We start from the raw sequence: 15,982 nt of genomic DNA on the forward strand, positions 1-15,982 counted from the left end.
AACACTTTCTCCTCTCTCCACTCAGATATGCAGCTTGTTGTCCCTCCTGACCCTGTAGTTACCTCTGCTGGTTATGACGTCATCCTTCCCTGTCACCTGTCCCCTCAAACCAGCGCTGTTAACATGGAAATCAGGTGGTGGAAGGAGAATTAGAGTGAATTACTAGAGTGTTCACTAAGGAGTCACTGCTGCTGAACAATGTCATGGCTTCTGAAAGGGGAAGCTACAAATGCCAAGCCAGCTACATGGACTGGATTCAGGAACTGCCTGTTGTGCTACAGGTTAAACGTAAGTAAATAAGAACTCATTCAGTAAGAGGATCAATTTAATCCTTTCATGTCTAGTGCAGAATCATCAAAGCAGATCAACAGAATGTAGAGTATTTTAGATTTTACAATAGGGTAAAACTATTCTTTCATCTGTTTCTTTACAGAGCAGGGCAGTGTCCTCAGGATCTCCATGTGGAAGCACAACAGAGTGTTCATCCAGCTCAGCTGTAGCTCAGAGAACTGGTACCCAGAGTCTCACATGTTGTGGACGGACAGCAGTGGGAAGGAGATCAGCTCAGCAGAGACAGAGAGACCCAAACAGAAGGAGGGGGGTGACCTGTACTCCATCACCAGTCACATGAGAATAGGGATGGACCAACTGGAGGGGGTCACCTGTGTGGTGATGTCACAGTACCAGGGAACCAAGATGGAGTCTACACTGCAGATGACTGGTGAGTTTAGGAACTTTAGGCCCGTGGACCAATTATAAAAATAAATATAAGTCAGTTGGGGTCTCAACTTACTGTTTACAGTTATAATAATACACAAGGAGGTGCATTTTCAAAATTTGGTTGTGCATCAGCAGTCACTCAATTAGCCCATGTCAGCAAACATTTATTTAAAATAAAAAAATATTTAACCTTTATTTAACCAGGTAGGCAAGTTGAGAACAAGTTCTCATTTACAATTGCGACCTGGCCAAGATAAAGCAAAGCAGTTCGACACATACAACAACAGAGTTACACATGGAGTAAAACAAACATACAGTCAATAATACAGTAGAAAAATAAGTCTATATACAATGTGAGCAAATGAGGTGAGATAAGGGAGGTAAAGGCAAAAAAAGGCCATGGTGGCGAAGTAAATACAATATAGCAAGTAAAACACTGGAATGGTAGATTTGCAGTGGAAGAAAGTGCAAAGTAGAAATGGAAATAATGGGGTGCAAAGGAGCAAAATAAATAAATAAATACAGTAGGGGAAGAGGTAGTGGTTTGGGCTAAATTTCCTCTACTGTATATTACAGAGCTCATCAAAAAGACAGAGGAACTCCCTGATAAGGATAAGTTAATGGGTACATATTATGTTTTTTACAGTTGATGGACCTGTCACGGTTGTTTAATGAAGAAGCTGACCAAAGCGCAGCATGTGTATCGTTCCACATTTTATTATCACTGTGAAACTATGCAAGACATAAAAATAAACTAATAAACAAAACAACAAACCGTGACGAAGAGGTGCATCATACACTACTCAAAACAATCTCCCACAAAACCCAGGTGGGAAAAACAACTACTTAAGTATGATCTCCAATTAGAGACAACGATGACCAGCTGCCTCTAATTGGAGATCATCCCAAAAACAACAACATAGAAAAACAGAAACTAGAACATAACATAGAAAATCTAAACTAGACAAAACCCTGTCACGCCCTGACCTACTCTACCATAGAAAATAAAAGCTTCTATGGTCAGGACGTGACAGGACCATTATTTCTTTAACAAGTATTAAAAGTGAGTTTGATACAGCAACATGTATTGTGTTTTTACAGGAATTACTGAAACAATCCCAGACTCTGGTAACTATCGGCTTCTTTCATATTAATGCTGCACAAACTTCAAGTGATTTGTCATCTAAATATATAATCCATGCAGTTTTGTTTTCATATATACAGTGTGGTACGGAATTATTGACACCCTTGATAAAGATGAGCAACAATGACTGTATAAAATAAATAATTAAAATACAGAATAAGATTGCATGCTCAAAGAAATTGGGAAATTATATTATTTAATAGTAATACAATTGCTCAGAGAAATAGATTTTGCTGAACAAGTACTATTGTTTTTGTGAAAAATAGAGGTCAAGATAGAGGTCAAAATTATTGACACACCTGCTTTCAATACATTTCAATACCTTGTGAGGATTACGACTGAGCCTTTTTCTAAAATGTTTTTTAAGTTGGAAAACACATTGTAAGGGCTCTCCATGCAGAAACCTTTCGGATCTTTGATATTGTTCATCTGGACTCCATCTTCAATTCAAACCATAGGTTTTCAATGGGTTTCAAGTCCGGAGACTGAGATTGTCAATGCAAAATGTTGATTTTGTGACCAATTAACCATTTGTGGATTGTGACGCGTGCTTAGGGTCATTGTCTTGCTGAAAGGTCCACTTGCAGCCAAGTGTCAGCCTCCTAGCAGAGGCAACCAGGTTTTTGGCTAAAATGTCATGGTACTGGGTACATTTCATGATGCCGTTACACCTTAACAAGGGCCTCAGGACCAGTGGAACAAAATAACCCCATAACATCAAAGATCCACCATATTTTACAGTAGTTATGGGGTTATTTTCTGCTCATGTATTCTCATTTCGACACCAAACCCACCACAGGTGTGTGTGGCCAAATAGCTCTATTTTCATGGCATCTGACCAAAGCATCGGTTCCAGTCCAAATGCCAATGTAGTTTACCAAAGTGCCAATGCCATTTAGCAAACTGCAGTTTTTTACATTTTATGAATGACATGAAAATAGAGCTCTTTGGCCACGTGCACCAGCGGTGGGTTTGGTGGTGAAATGAGAATGCATAAGCTGTAACGGCTGTCATGAGAGAGAGTAGACCAAGGTGCAGCGTAGTTAGTGTTCATCATTGAATATTTAATAAAGAAAGAACACTATACAAACAAAACAAGAAAACCGACAGCCAAACAGTCCTGTCAGGTGCAAAACACTAACAGAAACAATTACCCACAAAACCCAAAGGAAAAACATGCTCCTTATGTGTGACTCCCAATCAGCAACAACACTCTACAGCTGTGCCTGATTGGAAGCCACACGGCCAAAATCAATGAAACAAACCAACATAGAAAAATGCACATAGAACGCCTACCCAATGTAACACCCTGGCCTAACCAAAATAAAGAACAAAAACCCCTCTCTATGACCAGGGCGTTACATAAGCAGAAAAGATGACTTCTTAGCGGGGACTGCAATTATTGACACCCTTGATAAAGATGAGCAATATTAACTGTATTCAATAAATACTGAGCTATATTGTATGTTCAAAAACATCCTGAAATGATATTATTTTATACAGATACAATTGCTCTGGGAAATAGATTTTGATGAACAAGTTATATATTTATTTTTTGTCAAAAAGGTAGGGGTCAACATTATTGACACCTATAAAGATTCTTATGAATAAAGTATTCAAAAGTTTAGTATTATGTCCCATATTCCTAGAACGCATCAAGCTTGTGACTCTAAAAACTTGTTGGATACATTTTCACTTAGTTTTGGTTGTGTTTCAGATTATTTTGTGCCCAATAAAAGTTAATGGTAAATAATGTATTGTGTCATTTTGAGACACTTTTATTACAAATAAGAATAAAATGTGCTTTTATACACTTCTAATTGTATATTTATATAAGTGACTCCAAAATGACACAATACATTATTTGCCATTAATTTCTGTTGAGCACAAAATTATGTGAAACACAACCAAAACCATGTATTTCGAAACATTTACAATAAAAGTGTCTCCAAAATGACTCTCATAACCTCATAGTTATTGTATCATTTCAAATCCAAAGTGTTGGATTACAGAGCTAATACAAAAAATGTGTCACTTTCCCAATACTTTTGTGTGTATATATATATATATATATATATATATATATATATATATATATATATATATATATATATATATATATATATATACACTATAATTACTTTTCTTCTTCCATTACATAGTTCGGATCTTGATTGTTATGAACCCTTTTATATTTCCTATGTGTCATGAAGTTTGGCGCTAATAGAATACACACGCATGCGCGCATGCGCACACATACACACACATATCATTTTATGTTTCACTTTTAACATATGATCACATTTCCTACCACAAATAATATAAAATCAAACATCGTCATTGAATTTAATCTTTAATTTTATGTTTTATTTTTAACATTAATGTTATCACATTGCCTACCACAAATTCAATTAAATTGTATTGTTTTTTCAATGGTCATGCTAATTCATTATAGAACAAACATAACATGTTGAAATATGCCAATGTTATTGGATTCATATTTTGTGTTAAAATATCAGAATTCTTTTTAACATTGAAACAAAAATTACATTGACATTTTTTTTCAGTGGATGTGACTTTCGACCCTGACACTGCACGTCAAACTCTCTTTATCTGATGATAACAGATGTCTCAAATTTGGAGAATTCAAAGAAAAAAGGATTGTGAGAATTTCAAAGAAAAATGCAAAGGAAGTGGCAGCATGAAGTGTGAAAAAAAAACAAAGAAGACCCAGGGCCATTTGCAGGAAAACCTACAGAAAATAGTATGTTAAATGTTTCAGGAAAAGACAATGACAAGAAAATTGGAATCTTTAACCAGAAAAATCAAAAGGGAAAAAACAAAGACGGTACTCTGAAGGTTGAAGAAGTACGCAAAGAGGCCACTGAAGTTAATAGAAAAATGCAAAGGAACTAAACATACGTTTAAATATAATCAATGTGTCTTGGGAATGGAAGGGTATGAAAAAGGTACACATTACTGGGAGGTTGACCTGGGGAAGAAGACTCAGTGGAGTGTTGGGATCGCTCAGGAAACTGAGGGGAGAGACAACATCCAAATGCATCCAGACACTGGATTCTGGAGCATATGTTACAAAGATGGAGAACTGAAAACAGTTGAGCAGTCTTCTACTTTCCTTCCCATTGAACTGAAACCTGAGAAGCTGGGAGTTTTAGTGGACTATGAGGGGGGACAGATAACATTTTTCAACTTGGAGAACAGGTGCCACATCCACTCCTTCTATGGCATGTTTTCTAAGAAACTCTCACCTGTGGTACAAAGAGACAAACCCTCAACCTCCGAGAGCTGTTAGTGTAAATAATGGAAGATGACAAAGTCATTGAAAAAAAGGTATTTAGAACCCAAAGCTTATTATAGACACTTAAATTTAAAGCTGAACATGTAAATCCTAAAATGTAGCTTTTACACATGTTAGTTTTGTAGTGTAGAATATACGCTGAGTGTACAAAATATTAAGAACACCTTCCTAACTTTGCCCTCAGAACAGCCTCATTTCATTCTACAAGGTGTCTACATGCTTCCCATAGTTGTGTCAAGTTGTCTGGATGTCTTTTGCGTGGTGGACCATTCTTGATACACAAGGGAAACTGTTGAGCATTGAAAACACAGCAGTACTGCAATTCTTGACATACACGGGTGCACCTGACACCAGCTACCATTCCCCCATTCAAAGGCACTTAAATATTTTGTCTTGCCCATTCACCCTCTGAACGACACACATACACAATCAATTGTCTCAAGGCTTAAAAATCCTTCTTTAACCTGTCTCCTCCCCTTCATCTACACTGATTGAAGTGGATTTAACAAGTGACATCAATAAGTCGTCATAGCTTTCACCTGTTCAGGAAAGAGTAGTTCTTAATGTTTTGTGCACTCAGTGTTAATCTATTTAAATATAAAGTCTTAGTTGTTTTTAGAATTGTATGACAATATAGAATAATTGACTCACTCACTGTAATTATGTGTTTAAAAAAAGCTTTTCACTCGCTGTACTCAATGCGGCAAAATATGTAAACGTGTAAACTTTTGTTACAATAATAAAAGGCATTTTAAAACTGGTCATGAACTGATCAAAGTACTTGTATGTTAGTGGATATTTGTTTAAAGGCCCAGAGGCCTCATTTGCAAAATATTATTCATTTTTACATTTCTCTGTAAGAGCATTTATTAAATTATGAGACAAATGTCCTTATAATAATAAGCTTATAATAAGCTTTTTTTGTTTATTAATCAGAAAATGTTATGCAGAATTTATGTAAATTCCATATTTGCATGTCAGGTTCAAGATTTAGAAATACCATTGTTCCTGTAGATTTTGTTATATGCACAATTTACAATCAAATCTGTTGTTGCAAACCTTTTATTAATGAGGTCCCAGAATAGCAGTCTTGACATTGTAAAGACGAAGGCCTCTGATGCAGAGTTGTGCTTACCAATGGCTGATTACAAACCTTCCTAATCTATACATTGTTATGTAAGAGCAGCATAAACTGATTGATCCTCATGATCACAAGGCATAAACTGATACACATCCAAGTCTTAAAAGCAATATTACATTTTTCACAAATCAATACAGAGTACAGTAAATGTGCATAAAGGGAGAAATAACATTACCTGTTCACTATGCATGATTTAGCTTATAATATCCTTGTGGTTTGAGAAAAACAACTAACATAGCTGTTAAATTGTATTCAAGTCAAAGACAACAAATATAAAGTCAACGTGAGAAAGAAACACATTTGTATAATAAGCAAAATGTATCATACAATTTAAACAACTCCAAGCAAATGTGTAAATATTACTGAAGTGACAATCATTAGTGATTGACCATCATTGGTGTAGTTAGGACCACTCATGTTTAGCATTCCATCACAATAAACTAGCCTATTGACAGATGTGGAGGTGATAGTTTATGCTTTAGATTATTTAGATTTTTTAGCTTCAATTGACAAAATTCTGATTGGATCTATATCATTGTTCCAGGGTGAGAAAAGTGGGCGGACATCATCCTCATAACTTGGTCCGTTGGTAAATGAGTAGATGAGTGAGCTGTCTTCTGCATTGAAGAAAGTCACCTTCTTTTCCTGATAATCCACATAGATACCCACTCGGTGTAGAGTTATTTCTTTATGGACATCATCATCATCCATGAATGCTGTAAAGTCTTTGCTGTCGGAGATCCCGATTACCCAGAAGCCATTGGCTGGGCTGAGAACCAACTGTCCTTTCCTGTTAGCTGTTGCCCTGGTAACACCAAGTACCCAGTCCATTTTCTCCTTGACAGACACCTCCCAGTAGGCCCTCATAGCACGGCCCATACTGCCCAACACGTATGGGGCTTCATCAAAATGCTTGTCAATGTCATTCTTGTCAATCTCTGTCTGTGGTTCTCCTTTTTGCATCACCCACTCCACAACTTTCCCATTGTGTGATATCTTCAGCTGAGAGTGAGCTGTTTTTCCATCTAGAATAACATCCACTGATAATAACAAAAAAAGAGAACCAATTATGTCATAGTTGTTAATAAGACTTAAGGTACACATATTACCTAGCCACTGATTTGTGATTCATAAGTGTGTATATAAATAGCTAATAAGGCCCTGATTATGTCTTACTAGCAATATAGAAGGCCTTTATCCAGTGTTTTCTTAATCAAACAGTATACATTGAAGGGGCAGTGCAGTCAAAAACTTGATTTCCTGTTTGGTTCATGATATTTCCACACTATGAAGTCAAAATAACACTCTGAAACTGTGGAAATTCTGAGAATGCCCTTTTAGTGTAAGAGCCTGGAATTTCAGCCAGTTCGGGTAGGATGGAGTTTTTGTCCCACAGCAAAACATCACAATCTGATCTGATTGTTATTATCATCTATTATTTGCATAATGTATCCTCCTACTTTGAAGGGGCTAGCGAGGTAGGCTCTGAGTCTAGATGATCCTATCCACCAATCAACGCTGTGTATGTAAATATATTTACATTTGTATCATCATCAGACTGAGCATTTCATTGGCAAAACGAGTGTCAGGAAAATAAATGTTTTATATATATATATATATATACACACAATGTTATTTTCATGAAATAAACACATTTACCAGACATACAGTGATGATTTGAAATAAAAAATAAAAACTGCACTCTTAAAACTTTCACTCCTAAAGAGCAAGTTAGATGAGATACAGATTGCTAGTAAGCTGTCTCAACATGGGACTAATAAACTAATACAATGTCTTTCCACATGCTAACCTCTCTCTCATCATTACCAATAACAGGGGAGGTTAGCATGTCTTGGAGGTATGATCTTTGACCCTCTGTAACTTTCTCACTCAAAAATATTCACGATTCATTCAGGATTTTGCCTAATCATGGTTGCATCCACATTAATGTAGAAATGTTTTTATTCATATTTGATTCTTATTTGTAATAAAAGTGACTCCAAAATGACAAAATACATAATTTACCATTCATTTCTATTGGGCACAACATAATTTTGGTTGAAGATCTGATAATATTTTGTGTAAATAATTAGCAAAAATAGAGAAAATCAGAATGGGGGAAATACTTTTTCACAGCAGGGTTGTATATTTAGATATAGAAAGAATATGATTAAAGCTGATTACCTTCATGTGAGCGTGCCTCTAGAAAAGAAAAGGAAACAGACCTGTTTTACATGTTTCAGTCTTATTATAGTACTGTGATTTGTTAACCCTATCAGTCCCAAGGCCCCAGCAAAAATCAACTTTTCCTTTATCTGACTTTCATTTATCTTAATGTCCAACCCTTATATTTAGTCTCACGATTAAGTGTTTTACCATTTTCTTTTCAGGACAACCAGGACTACAAGTAGATCACAAAACAGTTTGACATAAACAGTTGCACTCGTGAGTTGTATTGACAAATGTCAATAATAGAAAAAGGTCAGCCAAAGCAACAACCTGATCAAATGAATGTATATGAACGCTGTAAGTACAGAAATAGTTTGCTCACAAGGAAATGAATATCCAACTAGCCAGTGACAACTGTGTAGAGTTTAGAGTTTGTGACAGAAACTATGTGAGCTTATTACAGTGTTATAGACACTATGTCCTGGGATTTCCTATGATGTTCACTATAGAACAACCCTTTACCTTCTAACAACTCTTGTGTAGCTTGTGAGTGTCATAGAGCAAAACATTTAACATGTGCATGTTTGTGAGAGTATCAGCTTTTCAACCCCCCAAGCCTCTTCGGGACCTGCCCTTGTCTCTTAAACACCGCTCTAGCTCAGCCCCCGTTAATCACAGACTAATGGGTGGTATTTAGGGATGTGGAAGAAATAAACAAGGAGTTTAAAAGTGGTTAGAAGTCCAAAATGCGGCAATGATATTCTGGGACTCATTGGGTTAAGTTAATTTATGTATCGTAAAAACAATGGTTAATACTGATTAGCACATTACCGTTATGAGGGAGGTCCAAATTCATATTAGTTTCTGTAAAAAATACAATACAATTAGAACACAATATAAATAATATGAGAAAAGTAATACATCTCACAATTCACTCTTATTATAGTACTGTTATTTATTTTGTAAACTGTACTTGAAACAGATTCATTTCTGGTTGACTGTTGCTTTTCCAAGATGTTCTGAATTGAAGTGTCCTGTGACAAAATTATTATTTCCTATAGATATCTGCATGGTTAAGTAACCTTCATTTAACCTCACCTTTCTCTGAAACTGTCTTAGGCGTCTTGGGATGGGGAGAGATATTTGTGTCTGTAATGGCAGTATATCAATGTGACTAAACTGAACATTTACAGTCCCAGTTAAAAGTTTGAATACACCTACTCTTTCAAGTTTTTTTAAAATTTGTACTATTTTCTACATTGTATTAGTGAAGACATCTAAACTATGAAATAACACATATGGAATCATGTAGTAACCAAAAAAGTGTTAAACAAATCAAAATATACTGCTCAAAAAAATAAAGGGAACACTTAAACAACACAATGTAACTCCAAGTCAATCACACTTCTGTGAAATCAAACTGTCCACTTAGGAAGCAACACTGATTGACAATACATTCCACATGCTGTTGTGCAAATGGAATAGACAACAGGTGGAAATTATAGGCAATAAGCAAGACACCCCCAATAAAGGAGTGGTTCTGCAGGTGGTGACCACAGACCACTTCTCAGTTCCTATGCTTCCTGGCTGATGTTTTGGTCACTTTTGAATGCTGGCGGTGCTTTCACTCTAGTGGTAGCATGAGACGGAGTCTACAACCCACACAAGTGGCTCAGGTAGTGCAGCTCATCCAGGATGGCACATCAATGCGAGCTGTGGCAAGAAGGTTTGCTGTGTCTGTCAGCGTAGTGTCCAGAGCATGGAGGCGCTACCAGGAGACAGGCCAGTACATCAGGAGACGTGGAGGAGGCCATAGGAGGGCAACAACCCAGCAGCAGGACCGCTACCTCCGCCTTTGTGCAAGGAGGAGCAGGAGGAGCACTGCCAGAGCCCTGCAAAATGACCTCCAGCAGGCCACAAAAGTGCATGTGTCTGCTCAAACGGTCAGAAACAGACTCCATGAGGGTGGTATGAGGGCCCGACGTCCACAGGTGGGGGTTGTGCTTACAGCCCAACACCGTGCAGGACGTTTGGCATTTGCCAGAGAACACCAAGATTGGCAAATTCGCCACTGGCGCCCTGTGCTCTTCACAGATGAAAGCAGGTTCACACTGAGCACGTGACAGACGTGACAGAGTCTGCAGACGCCGTGGAGAACGTTCTGCTGCCTGCAACATCCTCCAGCATGACCGGTTTGGTGGTGGGTCAGTCATGGTGTGGGGTGGCATTTCTTTGGGGGGCCGCACAGCCCTCCATGTGCTCGCCAGAGGTAGCCTGACTGCCATTAGGTACCGAGATGAGATCCTCAGACCCCTTGTGAGACCATATGCTGGTGCGGTTGGCCGTGGGTTCCTCCTAATGCAAGACAATGCTAGACCTGATGTGGCTGGAGTGTGTCAGCAGTTCCTGCAAGAGGAAGGCATTGATGCTATGGACTGGCCCGCCCGTTCCCCAGACCTGAATCCAATTGAGCACGTCTGGGACATCATGTCTCGCTCCATCCACCAACGCCACGTTGCACCACAGACTGTCCAGGAGTTGGCGGATGCTTTAGTCCAGGTCTGGGAGGAGATCCCTCAACAGACCATCCGCCACCTCATCAGGAGCATGCCCAGGCGTTGTAGGGAGGTCATACAGGCACGTGGAGGCCACACACACTACTGAGCCTCATTTTGACTTGTTTTAAGGACATTACATCAAAGTCGGATCAGCCTGTAGTGTGGTTTTCCACTTTAATTTTGAGTGTGACTCCAAATACAGACCTCCATGGGTTGATAAATTGGATTTCCATTGATTATTTTTGTGTGATTTTGTTGTCAGCACATTCAACTATGTAAAGAAAAAAGTATTTAATAAGATTATTTCTTTCATTCAGATCTAGGATGTGTTATTTTAGTGTTCCCTTTATTTTTTTGAGTAGCCACCCTTTGCCTTGATGACAGCATTGCACACTTTTGGCATTCTCTCAACCAGCTTCACCTGGAATACTATTCCAACAGTGTTGAAGGAGTTCCTACATATTCTGAGCACTTCTTGGTTACTTTTTCTTCACTCTGTAGTCCAACTCATCCTTTCTCATTCAACATTATTCAAGATTCATTCAGGATTTTCCCTAATCATGGTAGCATCCACATTAATGTAGAAATGTTTCAATGCATATTTGATTCTTATTTGTAATAAAAGTGACTCCAAAATGACAAAATACATAATTTACCATTTATTTCTATTGTGCACAAGATAATTTTGGTTGAAGATCTGATAATACTCAGTGTAAATAATTTGTAAAATAGAGAAATACTTTTTCACACTAGGGTTCTATATTTAGATATAGAAAGAATATGATTAAAGCTGATTACCTTCATGTGAGCGTTCCTCTAGAAAAGAAAAGGAAACAGACCTGTTTTACATGTTTCAGTCTTATTATAGTACTGTGATTTGTTAACCCTATCAGTCCCAAGGCCCCAGCAAAAATCGGCTTTTCCATTATCTGACTTTCATTTATCTTAATGTCCAACCCTTATATTTAGTCTCACAATGAAGTGTTTTATCATTTTCCTTTCAGGACAACCAGGGCTACAAGTACAACACAAAACAATTTGAAATTAACAGTTGCATTCATGAGTTGTATTGACAAATGTCAACAATTAAAAAAAGCTCGGCCAAAACAACAACACTATAAATGAATGTATATGAATGCTGTAAGTACAGACATTGTTTGCTCACAAGGAAATTAATATCCAACTAGTCAGTGACAACTGTGTAGAGTTTAGAGTTTGTGACAGAAACTATGTGAGCTTATTACAGTGTTATTGACACTATGTCCTGGGATTTCCTATGATGTTCACTATTGAACATCCCTTTACCTTCTTTACAGTTGGCTACTTTTTCTTTACTCTGCGGTCCAACTCATTCCTAACCATCTCAATCGGTTTGAGGTCAGGTGATTGTGGAGGCCAGGTCATCTGATACAGCACTCCAACACTCCCCTTGGTCAAATAGTCCTTACACAGCCTGGAGGTGTGTTTTGGGTCATTGTCCAGATGAAAAACAAATGATAGTCCCAGAAAGTGCAAAACAGATGGGATGGCGAATCGCTGCAGAATGCTGTGGTAGCCATGCTGGTTAAGTGTTTCTTGAATTCTAAATGAATCACTGACAGTGTCACCAGCAAAGCACCTCCACACCATTACGCCTCCTCCTCCATGCGGAGATCATCCGTTCACCTACTCTGCATCTCACAAAGAAAGACATGCCGGTTGGAGCCAAAAATCAATGTCCATTGCTCGTGTTTCTTGGCCCAAGCAAGTCTCTTCTTCTTATCGGTATCCTTTAGTAGTGGTTTCATTGCAGCAATTCGACCACGAAGCCCTGATTCACACAGTCTCCCTGAACAGGTGATGTTTTGATGTGTCTGTTACTTGAACTCTGGAGGCATTTATTTGGGCTGCGTGGCAGTTGTAGTTAACTGAGTTATCCTCTGCAGCAGAGGTAACGCTGGGTCTTCCTTTCCTGTGGCGGTCCTCATGAGAGACAGTTTTATCTTAGCGCCTGATGGTTTTTGCAACTGCACTTGAAGAAACTTTCAACGTCTTTGAAATTTTTCGGATTGACTGACCTTCATGTCACAACTCAACTGATTGGCTCAAACGCATTAAGAAGGACAAAAATTCTACAAATTAACTTTTAACAAGGCACACCTGTTGATTGAAATGCATTCCAGGTGACTATCTCATGACGCTAGTTGAGAGAATGCCAAGAGTGTGCAAAGCTGTTATCAAAGCAAAGGGTGGCTACTTTGAAGAATCTCAAAAATAAAATGTATTTTGATTTGTTTAACACTTTTTTTGGTTACTACATGATTCCAAATGTGTTATTTATTGTGTTGACATCTTCACTATTATTCTACAATGTAGAAAATAGTAAACAAAGAAAAACCCTTGAATGAGTTGGTGTGTCCAAACTTTTGACTGGTGCTTTATAACCAAACCACAAAAACATATTTTTTTATTTGAAGGTAAACATATACAGTACATCTTCTTACATCACATTTTTGTTGAATAGTCAATTCTAAATAACTAAAGAGCATTCCAGTCTGCATGAATAACCTTTTACTACATTGGGCTATATCAGGGTCACGCAGAGTGTTTCTTGGTAGTCTTAAACAGATCTAATTTGAATGAAAAGTATACACCTCATATAATTGGTTGTGGGCTTTTAAAAAAGAAGACCTGTATCATGGCAGATATAGAGCTTAAATGTATTCAATTTTGAGTTTGCATTCCAGTGTGACACTTTATATACATCACAGAAGACTGAAATATAACAAAACCCTTTGACATAGAAACACCAGATTTCTGTTTTTGTTATGAATGTTTATTCATTATGAAATTATAAAAAATATGAATAACATTCCTCCCATGAGGCCAGTAGAGCGCGATTTGGTAATTTGACTGCAGGAAAGGCTACAGAACAACATAACATTTTAGCCATACATTCAAAATGGGTCACTCACCCTGTCTTCCAACGACATGAAATACTCCCAGCAGATTTCGACTTGCATCTGTTAAATGACAAAACATGTAATTTAAGTGTATTCTGCCAACAATTCCTTACTGTACATCATGGAATTTTGAGTAAAAGATAACCTCATTTTAAAAACTCTTATAAAATATATTTTTTAAAGATAAACTGGGAATTTGATATTATTTACTAATATTATAATTGTCTGCTTGTTTCATATCTACAAAGTAGTTAAAAAATCTGCCAATTCCACTTTAAGCTGTGTGTCCTTCTTTTTGTCCTCCATCCACTTTCATGGCTTTTCTTCAACATTCTAAAGGCCCCAATGTGACATTTTGACTTTTGACACAAATCAGCTACTTTGACCACTTTCCAACAACTTAGACAAAAAAGTTAGAGGGTATGACATCTTAGTCTATTTCTTTGCTATTCAAATCTTGGAACAATTTTTTTTAAATCTAATGATACAGCTCTTTTAGCAACTGTTCTCAAATGTTGGCATACACATGTATTCACATTTGTACATACACTAATTGTAAACTGTTTATTCCTGGCTTATTGAAAGTTATTATTAGTTACTATTCTGTTTTGTTTTTGCATTATTCTGAGAAAAAACCTGTATGAGCATTTCCTCATTAATAACATTGCATTGATAACAGTAAGAGAGTAAGATCAAATAATTTATGGAGGGTTTAAATGGGATTTCCACTACTTCATAACCTCATAGTCTAGAGATGCTGGAGAAAATGAATATTATGTTAAAAAGTAAAGTGGTGGAAATGCCTGATTTAAGTTAGAATTCTATTGTTTTAAAAAGTAATAAAGTATAATTAATGACGCTTTACCTCTACAGCACTTATACCATACCAAGAAAACCACTCCCAGGAAAATAATGATCCCAAATGTAACAAATACAGCAAACCACACTTTGGAATCCAAACCATACAGTGTACTGGTTGACTCAGAAGTTGATTGCCTCTCAGTCTCTGTTCCATCTGCAACTGCAATGGTTAATCAGAATTAGGTCTTGAACTCAACATTTAAATATGTGTCCTCTTTGTTAGAAAATATATCATCCCTCAGCTGTTGATCAAAATAAGTGGAGGGGGAACTGTTATGATGTTTTTTGATGTAGCTTTATGGTTCAAATGGACAATGACAACCAACATGTGGGCATGTGGTACCAGGGTGAATGATTTAGTCTGCCCTCATAGTCCTTCCCAAGACGTTACTATTAGCTTATTACCTGGAGCAGATGAACAGGGAAAAAAGATAAGAAATGTTACCAAACAGACTTGCTGGATCAAAGGTCCCATGATGCACCTGCCTGGGAACATAAAACCATGACCTGTAATCTCTGCATGCATCAATATTATTAAGATAATGTAAGATAATAAGCATGATTAGCATTCCTTTATTTTGCAAATACTCTTTCAACAAAATCTTTGTCAACAAGTTTACTTAGATATACTTTTGTGCCAGTACTTCAATGCTTAATTTGAGGATCCGACACCTCTCCGTTTTGGACTGTTTTGTTCCCGAAACCTATTTGGCCGGAACCGGTACATATTGTGGGATGAAACAGTATTTTCACTTTTTGCAATGTAAAAATCATAATAAAAGCGTAGAAGTTCATTCGAGTTGCCTCTTAGTTAATTTTTCCTTTCTCCACAAAAAAATGTAATGTGAAAAAGTAGATTTTCAGCCCGGGTCTAATATTCTATGAGCTGATTTGGTTTGGGCCGACCCGGGTTTATGGTTTGCGCAACATTGTAACCATATATGCTTAAGACCAACGCGTGACCGAGAAGCGCGCCAGTATCTGTCACATGAGATTCACTTTCTTCACTTTCTTTGACCTCTCTCCGTCGTTGCTCTGACAGACATGAGCCTGTAACTCTCATCTCTCCAGCATTGCACTTCATGATTTATTTACGTGTAGAATCAAAGCTGCGCGAAGGGTTCTGGG

At 37.4% G+C, this 15,982-nt stretch overlaps 2 protein-coding genes across 9 annotated transcripts in view; one reads left to right on the forward strand and one right to left on the reverse strand.

The window, feature by feature from the left end:
• The first annotated feature begins 203 nt into the window (after positions 1-203).
• LOC115194979 (butyrophilin subfamily 3 member A2-like) lies at positions 204-759 on the forward strand. The gene is made up of 2 exons (XM_029754882.1): positions 204-288; positions 434-759. Exons 1-2 carry the CDS (start codon positions 204-206, stop codon positions 757-759), a joined length of 411 nt encoding a protein of 136 aa, XP_029610742.1.
• Positions 760-6,227: 5,468 nt separating this feature from the next.
• The window catches only part of LOC115194550 (butyrophilin subfamily 1 member A1), a 56,227-nt gene continuing 46,472 nt past the window's right edge, over positions 6,228-15,982 (reverse strand). For 2 of the 8 annotated variants that reach the window (XM_029754317.1, XM_029754315.1), the window contains exons 2-9: positions 15,260-15,340; positions 14,859-15,014; positions 14,006-14,053; positions 11,850-11,867; positions 9,592-9,642; positions 9,325-9,357; positions 8,509-8,526; positions 6,228-7,364 (exon numbers count right to left, since the gene is read on the reverse strand). In XM_029754317.1, coding sequence (XP_029610177.1) covers positions 6,808-7,364; positions 8,509-8,526; positions 9,325-9,357; positions 9,592-9,642; positions 11,850-11,867; positions 14,006-14,053; positions 14,859-15,014; positions 15,260-15,329 — 951 coding nt within the window. In that variant the 5' untranslated portion in view covers positions 15,330-15,340 and the 3' untranslated portion in view covers positions 6,228-6,807. The remainder of the gene's footprint in view (positions 7,365-8,508; positions 8,527-9,324; positions 9,358-9,591; positions 9,643-11,849; positions 11,868-14,005; positions 14,054-14,858; positions 15,015-15,259; positions 15,341-15,982) is intronic. The other 6 variants (XM_029754318.1, XM_029754319.1, XM_029754320.1 and 3 more) reach the window with 6 other exon arrangements.

This window comes from Salmo trutta, chromosome 5, assembly GCF_901001165.1.
Source record: "Salmo trutta chromosome 5, fSalTru1.1, whole genome shotgun sequence".
Classification (NCBI taxonomy): Eukaryota; Metazoa; Chordata; class Actinopteri; order Salmoniformes; family Salmonidae; genus Salmo; species Salmo trutta.